General features: G+C 39.4%; 1 protein-coding gene and 1 pseudogene across 6 annotated transcripts in view; both read right to left on the bottom strand.

Annotated features, from left to right (window-relative positions):
- The window catches only part of SBNO1 (strawberry notch homolog 1), a 59,626-nt gene that overhangs the window by 7,139 nt on the left and 26,460 nt on the right, over positions 1-26,027 (bottom strand). For all 5 annotated transcript variants that reach the window (XM_082640326.1, XM_082640328.1, XM_082640327.1 and 2 more), the window contains 21 exons: positions 24,812-24,947; positions 24,625-24,730; positions 24,336-24,489; positions 23,685-23,867; positions 23,039-23,136; positions 21,163-21,314; positions 19,122-19,319; positions 18,314-18,481; positions 18,041-18,216; positions 17,440-17,571; positions 15,944-16,079; positions 15,089-15,201; positions 14,927-14,998; positions 14,361-14,460; positions 11,782-11,856; positions 10,954-11,100; positions 10,418-10,512; positions 10,226-10,318; positions 2,882-3,019; positions 2,151-2,227; positions 920-1,113 (listed from right to left, as the gene is read on the bottom strand). In XM_082640326.1, coding sequence (XP_082496452.1) covers positions 920-1,113; positions 2,151-2,227; positions 2,882-3,019; positions 10,226-10,318; positions 10,418-10,512; positions 10,954-11,100; positions 11,782-11,856; positions 14,361-14,460; positions 14,927-14,998; positions 15,089-15,201; positions 15,944-16,079; positions 17,440-17,571; positions 18,041-18,216; positions 18,314-18,481; positions 19,122-19,319; positions 21,163-21,314; positions 23,039-23,136; positions 23,685-23,867; positions 24,336-24,489; positions 24,625-24,730; positions 24,812-24,947 — 2,743 coding nt within the window. The remainder of the gene's footprint in view (positions 1-919; positions 1,114-2,150; positions 2,228-2,881; positions 3,020-10,225; positions 10,319-10,417; positions 10,513-10,953; positions 11,101-11,781; positions 11,857-14,360; positions 14,461-14,926; positions 14,999-15,088; positions 15,202-15,943; positions 16,080-17,439; positions 17,572-18,040; positions 18,217-18,313; positions 18,482-19,121; positions 19,320-21,162; positions 21,315-23,038; positions 23,137-23,684; positions 23,868-24,335; positions 24,490-24,624; positions 24,731-24,811; positions 24,948-26,027) is intronic.
- LOC309814769 (ubiquitin-conjugating enzyme E2 variant 1-like) lies at positions 24,990-26,019 on the bottom strand (annotated as a pseudogene). Its single transcript has 2 exons — positions 26,010-26,019; positions 24,990-25,725 (listed from the first exon to the last, which is right to left on the bottom strand). The product of its transcript is annotated as a ubiquitin-conjugating enzyme E2 variant 1-like (transcript).

The following is a 26,027-nucleotide window of genomic DNA, read 5'->3' as shown; positions in this document are numbered from 1 at the left end:
CTAGTTGCGGCGAGCAGGGGCTACTCTTCATTGTGGTGTGCGGGCTTCTCACTGCGGTGGCTTCTCTTGTTGTGGAGCGTAGGCTCTAGGCACATGGGCTTCAGTAGTTGCAGCACACGGGCTCAGTACTTGTGGCTCGCAGGCTCTAGAGCACAGGCTCAGAGGTTGTGGCGCACGGGCTTGGATGCTCCGCGGTATGTGGGATCTTCCCGGACCAGGGCTCGAACCCGTGTCCCCTGCATTGGCAGGCGGATTCTTAACCACTGCGCCACCAGGGAAACCGACAGTCTTTTGATTTTTAAAAGTTGGCAACTAACTCAATTGAAATCTCGCAACCAAAAATACTTGAGGATCAAAAAAATGTCTATGGACTGACTAGCCCACAGGCTACCAATGTGCAACCCACGATACAGAGAAAGGTTGTTGCAAAAGAAACAAAGACAATGCGACAGGGCAAGTGCAATAACTGGGTGGATTTCCGTGAGGCCTGTCACTGAGGGAACAGTGGGAGCGGCTAGCCTGGTCTCCCTGGCTCCCTGCAGGACTCCAGTCCATCCTCTGTGCACAGTGGCTTTGACTTCCATAGTCTCAATGTGGCACAATGAACATAAAGACTTCAGAGAATCCTTAGTCTTCATACCAGGGAGCCTGCATAGATGTCAACAGTGAGGAAGGGGAGCAAGAGCACTGAGGGCAGCATAAAATAACAACCACATCAGAATTTCAGCCAGAACCAACTACACCCATTCAAAAGCTTAACTACTATTTATCCTTTTAAGAACATAATATAAAGCAAGCTCTACCCCACCACTGGAATAGATAGATGCTAAGATTCTAAGACGTTAGAAGCAAAGTAAGAAAAACACAGGAGCTGATTTTTCTTCTCAAGGCTCAAACCAAAAAAAAAATTAAAACTCACCTACAATCCGCTGTCCATCCTCTGTTCTTAGCCGAACTATCTGCATTTTCACATTTGTGCCACTGACAGATGCGAGAACACCCTCGACTTTTGTCCAGACACTCAGTACTGAGCCACATAATACATAGTACGTGCGGCAACGAAGACCTATTTCACAAACTAATCCCAAACTTGCTTTTTTGCAATTGCCACGCCTAGGATAAATAAGGAAAAAAATGTGTATGTGCGTGCGCGTGCGCACACACACACACACGCGCACACACACACGCACACACGCGCACACACACACAGAGGCCCACAAGGTCTACCCTAATTTCAAATGGAAAATGCCCTACCGTCATTTACCTTTACTGATAGTTTGTGGACTGCAGTCCTTCTGACATATTGGATTATCCTGTCCAACTTAAGGTATCACTACTGATTTTAACATTACAGTTAATTCTTGGGTCTGACTCCCTTATAAAAGGGCTGATTTACTGGTCTGGATATCCATATAAGCATCTGTCATTTTCATATCCATTAGTTTACTGTATTAGTGTCAGTTTATAAAATAATCCTGCCAGTTATTTCTATAGTATTAAACTACCAACATACAGTTCTAAATCAGGTAAGTGGAAAAGGCCTCAGCAAATAAACAAAAGCAAATTTATCTACCTACATGTGTCTAACTAAAAACCTAGCTAAAATTCATCTATATCCTGTATCCCTCCTCGAAAAGTGGGCCAGATACTCCATTTTCAATGCCCTGAAACGAACATAATGACTTGAGAACACCTCTGGCTAGCCTAGTAGCGCAGCAGAACCAGCTCCAGGGCTCAACAACAAAGTTTCTGGTGCCGTTAACTATTTGAGGCACCTCTGTGGTTCCCTAGAAGTTGCCCAGCCTTAAAAATAAAACTGATTTGGGACACCACTAAAACTTTGGAGGAGGGAAAAAATAAAGGAAGGGAAGGAAGGAGACGAGAAAGAGAAAGTCTCAACCCTAAGAATGATAGTTAAGTCCATGCTGGCAGACAGCATTTGGTTGGAAGTAACAAAGCATCAGTGGGGAGACCTAAAACAGTGCATGGTCCAGAGACATCCAACAAGTACCTCTGCTTAAAGAAACAACACCGAGCAACTGATAATCTGCCTGTGTACTTATAGGGACAGATAGCTAAAGAATGAAGGGGTGTTTAAATTAAATCTTGATTATACTTTGGAATATATGGTGAGAAAAATGAAAACTAACCAATAAGCATGAGTACAAGTATCTGCAGATGAATTATACTGATCTAACCAGTGGACCAGGGCATCGTCTGAGACTACCTGTGAAAATAAGACAAAAATTCCATTGAAAAGGTATTGTTTTAAACAAACTGGTTGCCTAATTTGGTCTCTAAAGCCAACTTAAAACCATCTTTATATAGAAAACATGGTCTTCGCTACTGCTTACATTTGAATGTCATCAATAAAAAGCTCTGCCGTGAGGTTTTTCCCATGTAATGAATATTTCAAATAGGTAACTTAATTATAATTGTTTGCAAGTGAAAATGGCTAGGAATAATAGTAATATAAGGTAATACTAACAACAAAATAACACATATCACTGTTTTTCCAGAAATTATTGCAAAATATAAACACAGCAGTTCACAGTAAAACCAAGAGTCGGTGGGAAGGAATTTCAGTCTTGTACATCTTCCTTTTATTTAAAAAATTCTAATTTTTGTAGTTAGCACTATAGAAACTTCCTTTTCTGATAACATAAGCTGTTTCAAATAATCATCTTAAGTTTCCTAATGGTTCATAACATTAAGACTGGGATATTAATTTAACAAGAGTTGATAAAACTTTTCCTGAAAACAATTTTCCAGTAATCAAATAGGAAAAATTGACAATTTACATATAAACATAAACATAGTTGCAATATATTATTATAAAACAAGTATTCATATATAACATCATGTACAAATGGAAAAATACCTTCTTATATTTCTTTTTTAGATCAGCATAAATTTCTAATTTGAGCTGTTTCCCAGTATTTGGTCTATAAACTAAGAAAAGCTTCTTTTTAGGATTCACTTCTTTAACTAAGATGGCAGTTTTCTTGTTGTTTCTTATCTATTAAAAATAAATAAATAAATAGGTGAGAAAATATAAGGATTCAATACTGCACACTTTAAGACATGCTTGTTTTTTTGTACCATCACATCACCAAAGCCAAATGAGTATGTAAATACAAAACTGTGTGAAAGGATAACACCTGCTATGTAACCGACTTGAACAAGGTCTCACCAAAGTGAAGGCTAATGGACCTTATCTCTGAGGCAAGACAATCTTTAGAAAATTGTGTTGAGTAATAAGACTTAAAGCACGATGTCCAGTGGAGACAATTTTGCTTCTTCTAGTCCAGGAAACTGGACTCGCAGCCTAAACAGGCTCAGAGGTACCTGAGGTAAGAATCTAGGTAGTGGGCAGGAAGGGTCTTCACAGGAAATAATTTTACCTCTACTGTATGTTACTCTCCTTCAAGTTACAATGAAATATATAACCTTCAAGATAATGCTTTTTGATCACCCACAGTCCTCTGAATTCATCTACTCCATCAGTGCTACAACCTATTCCTATGGTTGTGTGACGGTAGAATATCACAACTTCGGGGCTTCCCTGGTGGCGCAGTGGTTGGGAGTCCGCCTGCCAGCGCAGGGGACGCGGGTTCGTGCCCCGGTCCGGGAGGATCCCACGTGCCGCGGAGCGGCTGGGCCCGTGAGCCATGGCCGCTGAGCCTGCGTGTCCGGAGCTTGTGCTCCACAACGGGAGAGGCCACAGCAGTGAGAGGCCCGCGTACCGCGAAAAGGAAAAAAAAAAAAAAAAATCACAAATTCATCTGTAAACGGTAACGCTGTAACAGGAGAAAGCCAAATGCTGAACAAATAATACATAAATATGATGCAGAAGTGGAAGAAAAGGATGCATTAGACAAACGATGGAGCTTGTTTTATTTTTTTATTTTTTTGGACCTGGGGCACGAACCCATGTCCCCTGCATTGACAGGCGGACTCTCAACCACTGCGCCACCAGGGAAGCCCGGAACTTGTTTTACTTAAAAAATTTTTTACAAGTTGGACTTTATGAGAAGAACCCTGAGATTTGTAAAAAGCTCCATTTAACACAAGGAAAAATAAGATTGGGAAAATTAGTATTTCTTTTGAAGAATGGTGAACAATTTCAAAGCAACAGTCTCTGGAGCAAAACTGAAGGAAAAAGAAAAGTTTCAAAGATATTGTCCCAGCTCCTCTACAAAATAAATCATTTGCCAAGCTACTACCTTTTTATATTAAGATAATTCTTACGCTGTTAAAAGGACTTAATACTTTACTTTTCTCCTCATTGATACTAAAGATCCTTTGTCTTTTACTTGTTCAAATGATTTGAAACATTGTTTATATAATTACTGCAAAGTCTATGAAACAAAAGTTAAGTGAAAAATACATTTAAAATTTGTATCAGCTGATGTGAAATTCTCTAGCTAACTATACTTTAAGGCAGTGTTTAAAGCACATAGCAGTGTGATCTATCTTGACAGTGTCAGGTTAATTCATTGTAACTATAAAATAAATCATCACACTACAGTGAAATTAAAAGTGATTCTGACATGGATTTCCTAATGTCAACACACGTTAAACACACTGCAAGTCGAAACTGCTTGCTGCTGAGGCAGTTCAATGAAGGAGGCTACAGCTTCTTGGAAGGATGTCTCTTTCAAGGTCCTCACTCTTCACAACCAGCTGCCTGCGGCCAACGCTACCACATCCTTTCACTCAAGGGAAACTGGTGGGGATCAGCATTTTCATCAAAATCTACCAGTGCCTCAATTTGGCAATAATTTCAAGTGAAAAAAATATAACCGGGCTTCCCTGGTGGCACAGTAGTTGAGGGTCCGCCTGCCGATGCAGGTGACACAGGTTCATGCCCCGGTCCGGGAAGATCCCATATGCTGCAGAGCGGCTGGGCCCGTGAGCCATGGCCGCTGGGCCTGCGCGTCTGGAGCCTGTGCTCCGCAACGGGAGAGGCCACGGCGGTGGGAGGCTGGCATACCGCAAAAAAAATTAATAATAATAATAATGAAAATAACCAATATCCTATAGGGACCAATCAAAATCCCATCCAAGGCCTCAGAGAAATCTGAATAAAATCTAGTGAACTGTATCAGTATCTTGGTTGTGATATTATACTATAGGTTTGTAAAATGTTACCACTGGGAAAACTGGTGTAAAAGGAATTTCTCTGTATTATTTCTTTTTTTTTTTTTTTTTGCTGTATGCGGGCCTCTCACTGTTGTGGCCTCTCCCGTTGCGGAGCACAGGCTCCGGATGCGCAGGCTCAGCGGCCATGGCTCACGGGCCCAGCCGCTCCGCAGCATATGGGATCCTCCCGGACCAGGACACGAACCCGTACCCCCTGCATCGGCAGGCGGACTCTCAACCACTGCGCCACCAGGGAGGCCCTGTATTATTTCTTATGAGAATCTACAATAATCTCAATAAGATTTTCAAACACACATACACACACATAAATGCACAACTAGGAGCCAGATCCAGTTTGAAAGCTTTGCTATTGAATCAGAGACCAGTAAACCAGGTTTATGGACCAAATGGCTTGAGGCTCCTAAGCTTAAGAATAGTTTAAGGAAGGAAGGGAGAAAGTTTCTTAGGAAGGAAAAAAATCCATGCTGCTGAACCTAGGGTCAGGACAGGAATAAAGACCCAGACGTAGAGAATGGACTTGAGGACACGGGGATGGGGTACGGTAAGCTAGGATGAAGTGAGAGAGTGGCATGGACATATACACTACCAAATGTAAAACAGACAGCTAGTGGGAAGCAGCCTCATAGCACAGGGAGATCAGCTCGGTGCTTTGTGACCACCTAGAGGGGTGGGATAGGGAAGGTGGGAGGGAGGGAGGCACAAGAGGGAGGGGATATGGGGATATACATATACATATAGCTGACTCACCTTGTTATACAGCAGAAACTAACACAACATTGTAAAGCAATGTTGTAAAGCATTGTATACTCCAATAAAAATGTTTAAAAAAAAAAAAAAGGAGAGAGAAGGCAGCAACTTAAACTCAGCCAAATCTGCTTGTTATCTTTCCCTTCAATCCTGATATATCCTTTTACTTGTTCAGTTTTACCCATCCCACCCTAGCTAGAAACCTCAAGATAATACTAGAAGCCAAGAACAAAGCTAGGGGGAAATCATTTTTCGGACTTTTAAGAACTAAACTTTTTCTCCTCCAGGATCTTCAAAAGAGTATTTCCTCTCATTCACACATAGAAAGAAGTAAGTGATCTTAAGATCCAGTGATGCCATTTCTCTGAATCTACTCTAGAGATACACTCACACAGGTACATAAAGAAGCATCTCCTTTGTAAGGGAGAAAAAATGGAAACAACCTAAAAGTCAATTAATACGACACAGGCTAAGTAAACCATGGTATATTCATAACACAGAATACCATGCAACAGCCACAATGAATGAAGTAGTCCTATAAGTAAGTATCAATACAGAAAGCACTCCAAGACTGATTGTTTAGTGAGAAAGGCAATTTAAAGAATGATCAATACTGTATCATAGAATTGGTGTAAAAAAAATAACCAACAACAAATCAACCACCTGAAACAGTAAATTGCTTCCTATGGCTACAATACATATGCATTAAATGCACAGAAAATGGTCTCGGACAATAGACACAAAACTGGTAACGGTGGCTACCTCTGGGAAGGTGGGAAGGGAACCGGGGCTGGGAATGATGGTCAAAAAATTTAGTGTTATCTGTATTTAAATTTTTTCACAAGTGTAATAATGCATTCATGTGTACATAATTCAATTAAAGAATTTAAGAAAAAAAATCCACAAAGAATAGTCAGCAGAGACCACATATTCTCTGCAAACCCTAAAATACTTACTACCTGACGCCTGACATAAAAAATTTAGGGATTCCTGCTCTAGGGAGCTTATTTATGGTTTCACCCTGCCTGTGGCATCATCACATTTGGTCTCCTTTACGCAGTTCTTGAAACAGGTCTTCATTTACAGTTGGTCACGCCATAAAGGGCTTGGCCAAAAAGTTCGTTCGGGTTTTTGGTACCATCTTACGGAAAAACCAGAACGAACTTTTTGGCCAACCGAATATTTGCAAATAAAAAGCAAAATGTGCTACACACATACAAAGCAATATTAGTCACAAAAAGAAATGAAGTTATGGCACATTCTACAACACGGACGAACCTTGAAAACATTATGCCGAGTGAAAGAAGTCAGACACAACTGTCACATACTGCATGATTCCACTTATATGAGATACCAAGATACGCAAATTCATAGACAGAAAATAGATCAAAGGTTATCAGGCCAGGGGAGAGCTATTGTTTAATGGTGATGTTGGCACAACATTGTGAATATAATTAATGACACTAAACAATACACTTTAAAATGGATAAAATGGCAAACTTTGTTATATATTTTACCATAATTTTTAAAAATTAACAATGTAGGGACTTCCCGGGTGGTGCAGTGGTTAAGAATCCGCCTGCCAATGCAGGGGACACAGGTTCAAGCCCTGGTCCAGGAAGATCCCACATGCCGCAGAGCAACTAAGCCCGTGCGCCACAACTACTGAGCCTGCACTCTAGAGCCCGAGGACCCAAGGCGGCCAAAAATAAATAAATTAAATAAATTAATTAAAAACAAAAACAAAAACAATGTAATATGCCAGAAATCATTAAATTATACACTTTAGCGAGTGAATTGTACTGTATGTGAATTATATCTCAATAAAGTCGTTAAAGAAAAAGAAATTAAGGAAGAGATAAAAAGAATTCAAGAGAAAATAAATATTAAAGGCAAGCAAAGATATAACCTATGCATAAGAGAAGTCCTGATAAAGGAGAAATTCAGGGAATAGAATACTAAAAACATTACAAATAAAAGTAATTTAAAAACTTTCTAAAATAAAGATTTGAAACTACATATTAAAAGAGCATATCACATAGCTGAGAATACTGACCAAGAATAACTAATAATACCAGGATATACTCTAAACTAAATTAAAAAGGGGAAAGAAAAAGTTAGAGCACCATCAAATTTTGACAGCAGGGACTTCCCTGGTGGCGCAGTGGATAAGAATCCACCTGCCAGGCTTCCCTGGTGGCCCAGTGGTTAAGAATCCATCTGCCAGTGCAGGGGACACAGGTTCGAGCCCTGGTCCAGGAAGATCCCACATGCCACAGAGCAACTAAGCCCGAGTGCCACAACTACTGAGCCTGCGCTCTGGAGCCCGTGAGCCACAACTACTGAAGCCCATGCGCCTAGACCCCGTGCACCACAACGAAGAGTAGCCCCCGCTCGCCGCAACTAGAGAAAGCCTGTATGCAGCAACGAAGGCCCAAGGCAGCCAAAAATTAATTAATTAATTAATTTTTTAAAAATAAAAAAGAATCCACCTGCCAATGCAGGGGACATGGGCTTGAGCCCTGGTCTGGGAAGATCCCACATGCCGCGGAGCAACTAAGCCAGTGCGCCACAACTACTGAGCCTGCGCTCTAGAGCCCGTGAGCCACAACTACTGAGCCCACGTGCCGCAACTACTGAAGCCCGCGCACCTAGGGCCTGTGCTCCGCAACAAGAGAAGCCACTGCAATGAGAAGCCCGCACACCGCAACAAAGAGTAGCCCCTTCTCGCCTCAACTAAAGAAAGCCCGCGCCCAGCAATGAAGCCCCAACGCAGCCAAAAATAAAAATAAATTAATTAAAAAAAAATTTTTTTGACAGCAACTCTATCTCAAAAGAATAAGGAGTAGCATCTTTAAGATATCCAAGAAAAGAAAACGTGAACTAAAGATTTCATGTCTGGTAAAATTTGTCTTTCAAGTACAAAGGCACCAACTTACCAGCATGTAAGAATTCAGGGAGTAATGTTTCCATAAGCCCTTCCTAAATCTACTACAGAATGGGATTCAGACAAAATAACGAGAGAGATATTAACCTAAGGACTAGTGAGTGAGTGGTGAGCTTTAAATATAAATTAATTACCTGTAGAACTAAGATAATTAAGGGTTAAGAGTATACTATATAACTGCCATATGTTGACATGCAGAAACAGTATAACTATTTTTTAAATAGCATAAAGTAAGCTTATGCAATAAAAGTTATTAAAAAATTATTTTCAGGAATACTGGGGCATAGTATCCATGATATTTTATCATCCTGTGTGCCCTGAAGAACAGGGATTATTAGTGTGGAAGAAAGAAGACAAAAAAATATCAGAGAAGGGGCTTCCCCAGTGGCGCAGTGGTTAAGAATCCATCTGCCAATGCAGAGGACGCGGGTTCAGCCCTGGTCCAGAAAGATCCCACATGCGGTGGAGCAATTAAGTCCGTCTGCCACAACTACTGAGCCCGTGCTCTAGAGCCTGCATGCCACAACTACTGAGCCCATGTGCCACAACTACTGAAGCCCGCACACCTAGAGCCCATGCCTCTCAACAAGAGAAGCCACCACAATGAGAAGCCCGCGCACCGCGGAGTAGCCCCCACTCGCTGCAACTAAAGAAAGCCCGTGCACAGAAATGAAGACCTAACACAGCCAAAAATAAAATAAATTTAAAAAAATAATCAGAGAAGAGGTGAGATTAAAATTCCGTAGTTTTGATCAGGACAAATAAATATGCATTCATTTGTGTGTGTATGTGTATATGTCTAAATGTAAACACGCGCACGCACACACACACACATGCACACTCACACACATGCACACTCACACATCCTCTCTCCTTAGCTCTGTCCACAGGCAAATACTAAACCAATGAATGTAGTTACACTAATAAGTGAAAACTGAATCTTGAAGACATAAAGCATTATTATGACTAAAGAAGGTCACTCACTATATTATGGGAAAAAAGGGTTCAATTTACTAAGAATATGTAAACTTTTTTTTTCTTTTTTTGCCCACACCACACAGTATGCAGGATCTTAATTCCCTGACCAGGGATCAAACCTCTGCCCCCTGGAGTGGAAGCGTGGAATCTTAACCACTGGACTGCCAGGGAAGTCCCCGGTAAGTAATAATTTAAAATTTGCATTTAATAATATTCCTCAAAATGTATTAAATAAAAATATATCACAATTACAGTGATAAATTATCAAAACACAGAAAGCTAAATACAATTGGAAAATCAGCACAAAGCGAACAGATAATTACAATGCTGGCAATGAAAACACATTACATATCTTAACAACTAACATTTAAGGGAAACAAGTCTTACTTGCAATGACAAATAAAAGCCATCATCTGGTCCTGTCAACTCAGCCCAAATCTTGGTAGCTTCCTCCCAGGACATTCCCCTCTCTACACTTATCTGTAAAAAAATAATAATAAAATTTAAATTAAACTCACTTCTGAGAATGCTTACCAGAAAATGACATTATACTTGAACGTGCACCTTTTCTAAACTTACAGTGTATAATTCTACATGGCCAGAGGTTGAATATCCTGGAGTCAGAAACTTCTTAACATCACTTTTCCTCACTTTTTCATCTCCAGAACCAAGATCTTGAACAAGAAAAAGCAACATATAAGTATATAAAAAAAATTTTATCAAGAATACACATGACAGGCTTTCCTGCTGGCACAGTGGTTAAGAATCCGCCTGCCAATGCAGGGGACACGGGTTCGAGCCCTGGTCAGGGAAGATCCCACGTGCTGCAGAGCAACTAAGCCCGTGCGCTACAACTACTGAGCCTGTGCTCTAGAGCCTGCGAGCCACAACTACTGAAGCCCGTGCACCCAGAGCCCATGCTCTGCAACAAGAGAAGCCACGACACAAGAAGCCCACACACCACAACGAAGAGTAGCTCCCGCTTACTGCAACTACAGAAACCCCATGTGCAGCAAAGAAAACCCAATGCAGCCAAAAATAAATAAAATAAATAAATAAATTAAAAAGAAAAAAAAAAAGAATACATATGATGTTTTAAAAATTTCCCAACTTACCTAGGATTCCCATATCATATCTTCCATTTTTTTTGGCATTTTGAACAACTGCAGTAAGTGTGTCTGCAAAATACTGAAATAACGCATTCTGCTGATGCACCTCCATGCCCAAAATTCTATTTAAGAATTTTCCTATGTTGTTATAATCTGCAATGACAGGATTGTATGAAAGATTTAATGCATTCAAATGGCAATTTAAAAAATTTATTCATCTCAGCCTAGTAAGAGTCCCACTTGCTCCTCTAAGCCTTCCCTGACACCTCCTGTACTGTTCCCAGAACAGGGCTCTACTTCGACCACTTCTACCTCTAGCAGTTAGCACGACTATACTAGATGCTCAAAAGATGTTTGCCCGATTGAATGTTTGCATCTTCAGCTTCGCTTATTGGAAGTATGAATACAATTCAGCACAACAGAATGTCAGTTTTCCAACGTTAAGTCTTAACTCATAAAGTTTACGTGCTGTTAAGTCAGTGAAGCGCAACTGTGGCTGCACAAGTGAGAATGCCCAGGAGCTTCTGGAAAATTACCATCGTCTGAGCTCCTGCCCTGGCTTCAGTACTTTTTAAAAAGCTCAACAGCTGATCATATACGCAACCTGGTTTGAGAACTGCTGTTATGTAGAGAGAATAGAGATTTAATTTCTTGAATAACCATAGTTATTCATAGCAAAAACCACCCAGAATGCTCTGTGAGCACTCACTAATGAGGGATTGAGACCTAGAGACTTGAAGCTTCCCCTTCAAGTTGACGAAAGCATAAACAACAAAACGGGCTATAATGATACAGCAACAGTTATGAACATACATACGAAAGTCATCCCATTACCTTTATCTAGAGTAAGAATTCCTGAACGATCTTCTACATTTATCAGGCCAACTCCTATCAGTCCTTGTCGAACATCTATAATAAAACAAATTTATAAAAAACCTTATAGCCCAGGGCTTCCCTGGTGGCACAGTGGTTAAGAATCCGCCTGCCAATGCAGGGGACACGGGGTGCGCCACAACTACTGAGCCTGCGCTCTAGAGCCCGCGAACCACAACTACTGGAGCCCGCACGCCTAGAGCCCGTGCTCCACAACAAGAGAAGCCACTGCGGTGAGAAACCCACTCGCCACAACTAAAGAAAGCCCGCGCACAGCAACAAAGACCCAATACAGCCAAAAATAAAATAAATTAAAACAAACAAACAAAAAACCTTATAGCCCAAATAACTCAATGAGCTGTTACCTGACTAATCAAACTAGATCAAGTTCTAGCAGATACGACACAGTCTATGTATCTTCCATAGTTCCTATTAGCTGAATTAAATGGAACCCACAGCCCCTAAAGATCTTTAGACACTTCAAAATCCTAGAGTACTCAAACCTCACATTATATTTTATTATTTCACTAAAATGTCGTATCTTTCCAACAACAACCCTTGGCAGTGGAGATCCCTGGCTACAAAGCTGTCACCCACAGAATCTAAACAACTTTGAACATACAGCAGGATACTGATTAAATACTTTATATAAGGAAATAATCATGCTTCCTTCCCAAACGTTACCTATCAGTATTGACAAGGCGATGCAGAAGATAAGCAACATGTATAACTGTCAACATGTTCTGAATTACGTTACTAAGAGGACAGTTTATAAAACTTTAAAAAAAGTATTTGTGTCCAGGCTCCAACTCAGACTTACAGTAAAAAGGGTTTAAGAAAGAGAAAAGGGGCCTCCCTGGTGGCGCAGTGGTTGAGAGTCCGCCTGCCGATGCAGGGGATACGGGTTCGTGCCCCGGTCTGGGAGGATCCCATATGCCGCGGAGCGGCTGGGCCCGTGAGCCATGGCCGCTGGGCCTGCGCATCCGGAGCCTGTGCTCCGCAACGGGGGAGGCCACAACAGTGAGAGGCCCGCATACCGCAAAAAGAAAAAAAAAAAAAAAAAAAGAAAGAGAAAAGGATCAAGAGGAAGCATAATTATATCCTATTTACATATTTATTTAATCAGCTAAACTGCTACATGCTCAACATGTGTAGATTCTGCAGATGACAACTCTGTAGCCAAAGAGCTCCAACGCAAAAAATCCTCATTTTGGGAACCCATCCTATGGAAGGAAATTACCTGAATTAGAAGGACAGCTGCTATAATTCCAGCACTGTTTGTGATGCAAAAAAATGAAAGCCACTTGAACATCAATAAGGGAAAAACTGAAGAAACTGTTACATAAGCTAGATGTAGAATATTACACGACTGTTAAAATATGTGTTAGTACTATAGCTATTGATTTGTAAGGGATGCCTGTGATGTACCAAGTGAGAAAAGTACGTTGCAAGTAATATTAACTTTTTTTTTTTTTAAATTCTGTGTTCAGACAAACGGATAAAGGTGTGTTAAGGCTGCCCCTGGTTCAGACTGTCAACATCTGTAACCTCAGCAGGTGAGACTGGTAGGTAGTAGGTAGTTAAGGAGAGGGTATGGGCTCCTCATTATTCACTTTTAGATTGTTTTCATCACTTATAATGAATAAATAACATGTAATTTTTTGGAATTAGAAATAAATTGGGGAGTTGTTTTTGACAATCCCTCCAATGACCAAATAAAAAGAAAATAAGAGGGAACGAAAGAGAAAGGGAGAAAAAGAACAGGGCCAAGACTTTATTGGTTTTTTGTTTTGTTAAATGCCATCAGTGATTATAAGCACCCCTGCCAGCTATGTCAATATGGACTGTTACCAACACTAAACACCGGTTCAATTGGAAAGGACTTCCTAGTAAAAAATACTAACTCTATAAGGCTAATGTTTCAAATACCTTACACCTGTTTATTTTCTAAAATATTTTAAGTTTGCTGAACTACTGAAATCACCCAGACTACTAATATTAATGGGGTAAAATCTATTCTTCAGATTTGCAAGATACATCTTAAGAATTTCTACAGCACTACTTAGGACTTTTCTTTAAATATAAAAATTTCTAAATACACACAAATGTAAAGAGAATATTCTATGGACCACAGGTACCCAGCACCCAGTTCTAACAACTGTTAATACACGGCCAGTTTTGTTTTATCTGTACCTCCACTAGCCCACACAGATTATTTACCTAGGTACTTTAAATCTTAAAAGCTATTTGGCATAGTCATTTTCAAATTCATCTAACAAAACCATTTTTCCTCTAGTAATCTAGTATTAAACAACATGCAACAAACTCTATCAACAGTAAAAACACTTCCCTGAATGAAATTTAATAAATCTACTGCTTATTATAAGACATCAATTTAGGTGTCTGGTAACTATCAATTTCTAAATTTTATACATTTTATGTCCAAAGAAAACTAAAAACAACAGCACATGTTAGAATGAGTTTTAGTACCTTCTTGTCAATACTCATTTTCCTTTGTTATGATTATTTTTAAAAGTTACCTTTAAAGAATTCTCCAGGATAGTCTGGAGGTGGTGATACCATAGGAGAATCTAGGTTTACAATGGATTTCATGACAATTTCTAAAGCATTTCTTCCATACTGCAATAAAAACCAAATAAATTTAACAAGTTTCAGCATTTGGATACTCTTCAATCACATGACCAAGCGAATGCTATAAAAACTATTATTGTACCAAAGAGTCAAAAATAGCAGGACTCAATTATTTTTATATATATTTTACACTGCCTAGTGCCTCATTCACACCTTTGTACACAGCAGGCATTCCATAAATAAACAACTTTCTTTACTTCTGGGAACTCACACTTCATCCACAAGTATTTATCATAATCTTATTTTCCAATAGGAATGAGAAGATGATTATATTGCACAGTTGATCACCAAAGATCTAACTGCCACGTGTCTTACAGGACTAGCCATGATTTTATAGCAAAACCGTAAGAGGAGGCAGCTTTAAGTTTTAAACAGCAACCACTTTCCCCTTCTGTTCCTTACAGACACCATACACTGCAATCATTTTTCACAGATAGTGAAAGCTGAAATGTACCTTATTATCAAAGTTGAACCTACTCAGATCTCTGGATTCTGTTGCTCTCCTGTCTCCATGTGTAAGCGCACCCTATCCAAACATAAAATCTCCAGTCAAGGCATAGAAGACAGGTTAACATACATCATCTTTTACACACATCTATATAACTCAAAAACTTACCAAACTCTCAAGTCTTTTAGCAACAATCGATGCAAATCTTTGTTCTCCTGCCAATTCAGAAATCAGAAAGACGTATTCCGGAGCAGTAACTTGGTTTGATCTATGAGTTCGTCCTGTAATGACATTTAAAAAAAAAAAAAAAAAAAAAAAAAATCGCTGATTGTGTTCTCTAGATACTAGTATTCTGAGACCTATTCCCAGCACTTAACAGTAAGCTGGTATCCAGAAATCTTTAAACCAGAGAAAAAATTAAAGAATGTAACAATTACCCTAACTCCCCAAAAGGCACAAAATCAAAAGCGCCAACTTGAATAACATCTGTATTCAGAACAATACTCCCACTTACGGGGGAGCAAAAAAACCACCATAAAATTATTAAATGATAAACCCATTACTGGTGCTACCCCAGTTTGGTTGACCACAATGGTGCCGATGCACAGCTGCTATGGATTCTCCCAAAATTGTTGCTGTTGTTGTTTTAAATCACCAGTTCACAGGGACATGAAGATGGAAGGCAAGGGAGGAGCAATGTGCCCTCAATGAAGCTACCGGGGGTTGAAAAAGACATCAAGTGGCAGTTGCTCTGACATGGATAACACCCCTTGGAGATCTACAATGAAGATACTCCTGAGGAGCCCCATTCTTGAATATAATGCCAGAAAGCCCTACTGTAGGTCTTTTACAGCTTTTAAAACAGCCAAGAAATAAATTCATGATGCCCTCTATATTTTAAGGTATACGCAATACACAAACATCTCCAAAACCTACCTATACGTCAAGTTTTAGTATATCTAGCATTAAAATATTTCCCCAGTAATTCCTGGCTATGAAGTGAAACTCAGCGTAGGAACTTACCAAACTGCTGAATTGCTCTATCAGCACTCCATGGTAATTCCAGAGTCATATGAACTCTCCGCCTTTGATTTTTAGCTCTCCTATCTGCTTGTAATGAAATACCTGAGCTGGCAGCTTCTGAGATGATAGCAATATTCTGTATCAAATATAAGGAGAAAAAAACAAAAGATCACTTCTGCACAAAGACAGGTGGGGAAACATCCACCAATACGTATTCTCCTTTACTTCCTAACTCTCAGTTTTAGCTGTACGTGGTTACAAGGACACCCAGAATCAAGATTACATTTCCCAGTCTCCCTTACAGCTAAGTGTGGGCACACTCCAGCCAGCAGGTCACCTGAACAACGTCCAGGAAATGTCCCTAATCAAAGATATGCCCTTCCCCTCCTCTTTTTATCTCTCTGCTGGCTGCAATGTAGAGGTGTAATGACTGAACCTGAAATATGGAGCTAACTAGGAAATGGAAGGCTGCATATTAAAGGAACAAGACAGAAGAGACCTAGACTTCAAGGGGTCATACCAGTCCTGGTCTACCTACTCAAACTTGTACATGAGAAAAAGGCACTTCCACTTTAAGTGAATATGATTTTGGAGTTTCTGTCACTGAACAGCCAAATCTAATCCCAATTAATACAATTTCTAACGCACATGGGCCTAAATTACTAATGAAACAAGTACTTAAAATGACTGATAATACCTCTACCTATAGTCTTTAAAATATGTAACATGAGTTTTTAAATACATTTAAAAGACAACTTTGATAATGGTAATAACTACCATCTATTTTCTAGTTGCAGAGGCAAAACACTTTTGAACTACACAGCAAACTGTGGAGAAAGAGGTAAGATGTTATTCCACCCCTTTCAGATTAAGGAAGGGGGCTGAAGTGGTGCCCTACCTGTGTTTTAGCAAAACGCTTATAGCAATTCCGACTAGATGGAGGAAGAACTGATCTGAGAACCTGAAAATCCATGAAGTTTACGTAACAATAAGAGCATACAGAAAGGGCCTCTGAAGGTGACCACAACCTCCGCAGTGGTCAGTTATGCAAGTGTAATCTACGACCATTCAGAGTAAATCGTCTCAATAGGACACGGCAGAGCAAGACAATAGACAGCAAAATCAAAGGATCCTAGTAATCTGGGCATGCTTCAATATATTTCTAGACTCAAAATTACACTGACACTAGGGTGTAGCATTAGATGTAGTGCCACTAAGATGACCTGAGAGAACACAATTTAATATTCTGATTGAAGACTTCAAAGGCCTCCAAAGCTATCAAGAGCTACATCTAATTCTGTGCACCAAACACCACATTTGATTTGTAAGAAAATAATGAAAACATGTAAAATGTTCAGTGATTATGTATAACTACTTAAAAAAATAGAGTAAGAACATTCAACAGACATGATTTATATTAAAAGAAAAAACCTGAAGATTAATCTAAATGTATGGGCATTATTCTTTTCGCCAAAAAGCATCCCAGAAAAACATACCTTATCTCCATCCATAAATCTTTGTTTTTCCGTGATATTTAGTATTTCCACAGGGACGTCAAGTTCAGATCTTGACTCATAAGATATACTTCCATCATCATTGCTTACAACCCTCCCCTTGCGGCCAGTCATCTGCAAAGCCAAACAGCGTCACTTAACAATTAACGCAGCTGACTATGGTGCATGAAGCTCAGGGCTCCCATCATAGAAACTTGGTGGGAGGTGGAAGGGATAGTGAAGCCAGCACGTACTGTGCAACCTGTCCTGCACCAGGCGCTGGGGGAGAGAGGACACTGCAACACAGTGCCTGGTTCTGAAAAGTTCCGATTCCAGTGGAGAAAACAGACGTGCGGCAATGATAACAAAGCCTGAGAGACAGGTGCAATAACAGAGATCCGTGTCTTGGGGCAGATACTCAAGATACTAGGGGCAGGAATTTACTTGCTCTAGGATGACAACTAGAGTAGAACAAGGGTTCTAAGACCTAACAGAGGATATTAGATAATTATATGATGATACCCAATATATCACGTATCCTAAAGGGTTTGAAAGTGGCAAAAACTACCGAGAAGAGACACAGCCCTGATCAAGTCATATTTACCTCGGCAACATTCTCAGGGCCACCAAGTTCATCGATAAGTTCATCCAGGGTGTTAGGAGGGAGGTCCTCGGCTAACTTTTCCAGTTTATCCAGAAGGTCTCTCTTCATCTGCTGGGCCCTTTCCACGGCGTCCTGACTTGTCACAAGGCTATTGCTGCTACTGCTGTCACTGTTAGCTAGATGAAGTACATGCGTGAAAAATCAGTACAAAGCTCAGATATGTGTTGTGTTTAAGGTACATTTCACAGACAAAGCAAGCCTCCACGTGGATACCTGGTGCACTGTTAGGAGCAGGTGAAAGTACTGGTGTAGAAGAAAAACTAGGTCGTTTTGATCCAAGACCTGATGCTAATAAGGCACTTTGAATAGAATCTGGATCTATACTTCTCTTTTTTTTTTTATCTTTGTTTTTCTTGTGGTCCTTTCTGATTAACCAGGGATCTGAAAATTAAGGAAAGACATGTATCAAATCATTTGTTAACACAAGTACAGAATTTCCAAAGGAAACAACCGTTGAGTTTTTTTGTACTGCTGAGCGACAACTTGTAAACCACCACCAACTTCGGAGGTCCAGCACACCCATACACCATGCGGTAAACTCCATGGTTTGAGGATAAACGTAAGTGCACAAAACCGAGGTCATGATCTCACATAAATGTGCTGAACCTCCAGAAGACAGACAAGCTTGGAGCTCCCACCAAGCAAAGACTAGAATCTGTGTGATGATTTCTACAGGAAAAAAAAGGTTTTAGTACAATAGCCCATTTCAAATACACAGAAATAGGGGCTTCCCTGGTGGTCCAGCGATTAAGAATCTGCCTTCCAATTGCAGAGGATGCAGGTTTGATCCCTGGTCAGGGAACTAAGATCCCACATACCAGAGGGCAACTAAGCCCGTGCGCCGCAACTAGAGTCCATGTGCTCTGCAGCCTGCGTGCCACAACTAGAGAGAAGCCCGCGCACCGCAACGAAAGATCCCGCCCGTCGCAACTAAGACCCAACGCAGCCAAAAATAAATAAATAAACAAATACACAGAAATAACTATCCTTTAGCTTGCATTTAATAGATTCATGAACTCACCATCTTCATCATCCTCACTGGACTCATCTCTAAATGGGTTGAAATCATCGTCATCTCCAGAACTCATGTTTTTAGAGCTCTCGTAGTCACTTTCTTCATTATCGGAGGCATCAGATTCACTTCCACTATCATCAGAACTGCTACCAGTAAGGCCACCTATTTTTCGTGCTTTTTTGGATTCTCGAGTTATTTCTTCACCTATCCTCAAACCCCAAACAAGAGAGTCAGCCCAAACACACTGTTCTAAAGATCCAGGAAGTTACATTTAGTTCATGAGCTAATACACTTAGTTAACTCAAATAAGAAATGCAGAAAAAAAGCATTCGTGTAAGTATATAAGAACAATAAAAAATTCATCAACAAAAGCTAGCCTTTTGGATTCCTGTAAGAAATCAGGTTATATTCAATTATTCTTAAGAAGAAATCAGGTACATAAGTACAAATGCAAGACAGCCTTCAAGTGCACAAGTTTCAAAATAAACATCTCAGGACAACAGAGATGAAACGGAACCTCTGGCATTGTCACAATTTGTGTATCAGGTTGAGAGGAGAGGCCTAATAATTACAGATTTATAAAATATGAAAATACTTTATGGAACAATAAAAAAACTGATCTATAAAACTACAGTTTTAAAAGTCAAACAAGGTGCTGATCTGAATTATCTTACTGAATACTCATAAAAGATATCTGGGGGCTTCCCTGGTGGCGCAGTGGTTGGGAGTCCGCCTGCTGATGCAGGGGACGCGGGTTCGTGCCCCGGTCCGGGAGGATCCCGCGTGCCGCGGAGTGGCTGGGCCTGTGGGCCATGGCCGCTGGGCCTGCGCGTCCCGAGCCTGTGCTCCGCAATGGGAGAGGCCCGCGTACCGCAAAAAAAAAAAAAAAAAAAAAAAAAATATCTGGAATAAACCAACCAAAACTAAGCAGAACATTAAAATGTTCACATATTAATGATGGTGAGAACATAATTCAAAAAAGGGAAACATGACCATCTATCTACATGACCACTCTGTTACTGACTCTAGGACTCAGCATTACTTTTTGTGCCACTAAAATAAAAAAATACTGTCAATTATATTATAATAGCCAACCTACTTTCAGGCATATTAAAAATGTAAGGGAAAAAAAAGCATTTCTTAGAACAGACGAAAGGTAAGGTTAAACTGTCAGGCACTGTGTTTAGAACACACAGTATGATAGTCTTCACAATATAATGAATTATCACCATTTTAGAGAAAGTTAACTGAGAAGTTAACTTCTGAAAGTCAAAGAGCTTACTTAGTAAGCACCTCAACACAAACCCAAGTTTTGCATTATTATAAAATGTCTAACAAAGATGAGTGTATTCATAATAATTAAATAATAAACTAACAGAAGTCTCTTTAAAGAAGACTATATAAACACACACTCTCACACACCCATACACACACACACACACACACACAGCATTGACAACAGAAAGGCCCAGATGTTGGTTCCCCATTTATCACCCAGTAGTTGTGCCAACCTGGGGATATCGCTTAACCATTTAGTCTTTCTGTGCCTTGGTTTCCTCTGTCTATAAAGCTGAAAAAATAAAACCTACTTTCATATGGATCCCTTGCAGGTTGAATGAGATCATGCATGGGCAGTGCTCAATACAGTGCCTACTTAGCACCAGTCAAATCGTTAAAGCCCCAGTTTAAAATGGGATTACTTGTGCATTCAAAAACTACATGAGCCAAGGGAATTCCCTGCTGGTCCAGTGGTTAGGACTCCGTGCTTTCACAGCCATGGCCCAGGGTTCAATCCCTGGTCAGGGAACTAAGATTCCGCAAGCCATGTGGTGCGGCCATAAAAATAAAGAAAAGAAAAGAAGAGAGGAAGGAAGGAAGGAAGGGAGGGAGGGAGGGAGACACTTCCTTAAAAAACAAAACAAAACAAAACAAACAAAAAAAACTACATGAGCCAATTCAAGGGAGGCAGTACGTTCCCAAAATACAGCTTGCATCAAAATGCTCAAATTTATACTACTTCCAGCACCATTTAAAGAAAAGTGCCCACCTTTCCGCTTCTTTATTTTATTTTCCTTACAAGGACTATCTCTTGGTGAGCTGTTGTTACTTGGAGCTGTCAAATCGATTCCTAGCAAACTATAAAGTTTTTTCCTGTCTGGAGCAGGGAAGTGTTTTTCAATGAGTGACTGCAACACTCCTCTGTTCGAAGAGAGAAAAAGCGACAGTTAGTGGCTCAGTATGCAAAACAGTTTATTATATATAAAGTCTTACTGAATGTATTTGTTTAAAATAAGTATACTTTATTAGCAGCATTTCCAAATTGGATATCAAAAGTAGGTTAGCGCCACGTAATTGTAAAGCTGGCTTAGGAACTCAGCACCAATGGTCCCTGATTCTTTTTCAGAACTGCTGCGCAGAGGAAGACTCCATGAAGAAAAATTGCACATCAGTGACTCGAGTCAAAAAGTGATTCCAAAGAGTTGGATTCTGAATGTAAAGGACTTTAACAATCCTTTAACCAATTTATTTCACATATTTTTCCATTTTCAGGTATATGCAAGAGTTACAAATAATAAAATCTATGCCTTACTAAAAAACACATTTGGGGCTTCCCTGGTGGCACAGTAGTTGGGAATCCGCCTGCTAATGCAGGAGACACAGGTTCGAGCCCTGGTCTGGGAGGATCCCACATGCTGAGGAGCAATGGAGCCCATGCACCACAACTGCTGAGCCTGCGCTCTAGAGCCCTCAAGCCAGCTACAACTACTGAGCCCGCATGCCACAACTACTGAAGCCCACGTGCCTGGAGCCCGTGCTCTGCAGCGGGAGAGGCTGCCACAATGTGAGGCTCATGCGCTGCAGTGAGGGGTGGCCCCCGCGTAGCAATGAAGACACAACACGGCAAAGAAAAAATTTTTTAAATAAATAAAAATGAAATAAAATAAATTTTTTAAAAATAAAAAGTACATTTTATTCAATCTTACAAAATACTGATAATCCAGCTCAAATGAATTTTAATATTCTAGGCCAAGACTGTCCAACTGAAATATAGTGCAAGCCAAGCACAATTTTTACACTTTCTAGTAGCTACATTAAAAAGTAAAAGAAAACTTGTGAAACTAACTTTAATAATATTTAACTTAACATATCGCTTTAAAATGTAATCAATGAAATGTTTTACATTATATTTCTTTAAGTCTTTGAAACCTGGTGCCTATTTCGTACTTAAAGGTCATTTCAGTTCGGACCTGCCTCTTCAACTGCTTCATAGCTCCCTGCGACTAGTGCCTACCATTTTAGAGGCAAAACTAGGCAGGCAAGCACAGGAAAGATACAGATTAGCAGGTGCATGTTTTGCTTAAAAGTAGTTTTAAATTATATCTATCTTAAAAGGAGCCACTTGAATGTGTCCCCTAAGGCAAAAGATAGCATGGCAGCAAAAGTTATTTTGTTAATTTTGCTACCAGAGTTAGAACTGTCTGTTAGGCAAACAAACTGAAAAACAGTGTCTAAAAACATTTTTAAAATCTCTTTTGACTATCTCAGGATTATTTGCAATGTTTATATTAGAGCATACTAAACTGGGGCAAACTAAACTATATTGCTCCTCTGGATAATGGTAGTTTCCAATACACAAAGCCAAAACAAAACTGAATATCTTAAACCAAGCTGTCAGATTTCCAAGATGTACAAAACAAACAAAAATCAAGCCCTTCCGTTAGTCCAAATACTGGACATAATATTGTCAAAGTACTTAACATTTGAGCATTTCTATGTTATTGTTTTCCAATAGACATGTTGTTATGCATACATAGGACTGTAAAAACTAAAATCAGAAAAACTTTAAAACGCAAAAATTTTGCCTCCAGGAAATGCCAACATTTAAACTAATCTAGGTAAAAACTCAAAACCATAAACATTACTTGGCAGTTGAAACGAAATCGTTCAATTCTCCTCCACCCTCTTCCAAGGCTTCTAATGTTCTAGCTTCTCCCGTAGACTGCAGACCAATCACAACACACTGGAGGCAAAAAAGAATATTATTAATTATAAATAAAAATATCTATGTGGTTTCTTAAGACATATTTTAAATATTTAGTTTAAAAAAAGATTTCAAACAAGAATTACCCATTACTGTACGTGTGTACCAATTTATTTATTCTACATATATTTGAAACATGCTACATGTAACACACTTAGCTAGGAAACAGTATTACAACAGTGGACACTACTGAAGCCCCTGCCCCAGTTCTTTGTGCTTTAACTAAATATGTATTTACCAAAAAGGAAAAAACCTTAATGTAATATATATCCATGTGTTATCAATTGTTACATCTATGGTTAGCCAAATTATAGTGATGTTTGTTTATATTTTTCTGAGCTATCCAAATTCTTATAAACACGTATTGCTTTTGTTATCTTAAAAATGCATTTTTTAAAGTCTTACTATTAATACTTTTTACAAGTACCCTTCAGAAAGAAAAGGCTTTTTTAAGTAGAAAGCCTCAACACCCAAAAGACTAAAACACATAACCAAAGATGAATCTGTTAATGCATTCTCCAACTTACTTTTCCATTCTTGATTTCTTCTCGAGCTAGTTGAACAACCCTCTTAACTTTAGATGCTATGCACAAGTATTTGAAAAATCTCTGGTGAGCAGACCAGAACTGACCCCACATGGATTTTTTCATTCGTTGCTCAGCATCGATCAGATCTGCAGCTTGCTGAAATCGCTCTCTGGCAACGACCCACTGAAGGTGCACAATCAACATTTTAGATATTTCGATCTTTTGAGTGATTTTTAAATGACTAATTCAATCAAAATAAAGTGCAAGACACCATTTAACATTAACTCAACGAAGCATTTTCACTAACTTGGGAATCTCTAAACAATTGTTTTTTAGGACACTCACATAGAGCTGTCCCAAAATTCTTATTAACTAATGCAGTCATTTTAGGAAACAGTTACATTGTGATTTTTAAAACTATACAACCGAAATAAATGGCTATTTTTTATAGATTACTTTAACAAAGAGAAAACTTGGAAAATTGGGAAAATAAGGAACCAGTGATTTATCTGTTGTTTTATAGCAGAAATATACTCCTGTGAGCTGAGAGGAGTATATTGGACAAAATATACTCCTGACTGGACAAAATTGGCTAACAGATACATTATCAGGTACATTAGAAGTACTAAGAGTTAATAAAAACATGCTCACCAGTTTGACTGCTTTGTTATACATTTTAACATAGCTCTGAGAAAGAAGAACTTCCTCAATTTTGAAGGTCACTCCAGTAAAGCTCAGCTGTCGAGCAATGTACATTCCTCTAAGCTTCATATCCATAGCAACTATTTCCATGGCACCAACACCTCTGAATAAAATTAAAACACACAGTAACTATCATTAAATATAGTAGAGCTTTAACATACATGGAAGAGATTTTAGCAATAACACCTCTTTTAGATTGCTACTGAGAACAAATAGTGTATACTGTAAATTGCATTACCTCCGTTCTACTGCCTGAATAAAATCACTGAATTCTCTAAATGGAGTTCCCTCACCCCATATTCCAAGACGGTTCATATAGGCCATGTTTCGTGGTTCAGAAGCACCTGAAAAACCCGCAAACAAAACATATTATAGCTGAAAAAATAACGTATATATCTCTCCCTTTTAAATAGGTAACTACTCACCAGTGGCGCTAGCATAAACAACTCTGGCTTTTGGCAATTTATTCTGAAGTTCTAAAACTGCTAAGCCTGTCTTGGTTGGCTTTGAAGAACCAACAGGACATAAGTTTTTTGCTTTATGACATTCATCAAACACTATCTGTAAGGAGTAAATTAAGGAACATGTCACATTAGTAGCAAGTGTCTCCAATCTTTCGGGAAGAGTTAACTTTTATTTCACGTAGGACTTGGGAAACATCCAAGATTTCTGAGATGGTAGCTGGAGTAAAAAAAAGAATCAAGATTATTAGGGGGAGGGACGCTGTTGATAACAAGCCCCTGAGCATTAACTTTTTTTTTTTTTTTTTTTTACTAATACCCACATATCTATCATCTGGTTTTGTCAAACCTTAACATTTTGCTGTATTTGCTTCAGGTGGTTTTCTTTTTCTGTAAGATCACAAATATCAATGAAACCCTCTATGTGCGTCTCCTTGATCTCCACAGCCCCCTTCCCCCAGCCACAGAAGCATTCACTGAACTTGGCATTAACCTTAACTGGATATTTAATTTTTTTTTTGGTATCTAGAAAATTTACTACTGCAGAAAATGAAGACTGCTTGAATCGAATGGGGGGTAGCGGAGGGCCTGTGGTTTTTCTTTTTGATTAACTACTGTAACACTGTCCTTCAGGCGGCTATAAGGGAGTTTCACATTTTGTTTAGACGTCATTAGGCACCGAAGCTCTTGCAGGACAACTTTGAAGCTATATGAATTCTGCCATTTTGCTAGCATTGATATGGCTCTTGGGTCCACCACTCCATTAGAACTATTAACTCCATTCATATTAATTTTTCTTACAAATCTTACAAAGGGGGTTGCTTCTGGGTATTTAGGTCCACATTCTATCTTAACGCTGTATATTCAGTTTTCATAAACTGTCCAAGCCCGTGGTGGCTGCCACCTTGAGGCGCTGCCACTCCTTAACTGGATATTTAATTCTTAATTAGAATGAACAAAAGGATCCACTACGGCTAAAAATGTCCACCACACAGGTAATCTGAGCAAATTTTGTTAAACAGAAGCACAACTGATAACCAACTTAATCAGTACTTCAAAAACTGGTGTTCCTCATGCAGGACAGTAAAAGGTATGCTATGAGCAAGTAAGTTTGGAAATCACTAAGTTAAGAAGGGAATATAGTATTCAGCATGTCCCATACCTATTAACATTTTCCTAA

Source organism: Mesoplodon mirus, assembly GCF_964341445.2.
Source record: "Mesoplodon mirus genome assembly, chromosome: 13".
NCBI classification, from domain to species: Eukaryota; Metazoa; Chordata; class Mammalia; order Artiodactyla; family Ziphiidae; genus Mesoplodon; species Mesoplodon mirus.
Note: the sequence above shows the minus strand (reverse complement) of the source record. Positions and strands in the feature narration are given on the sequence as shown.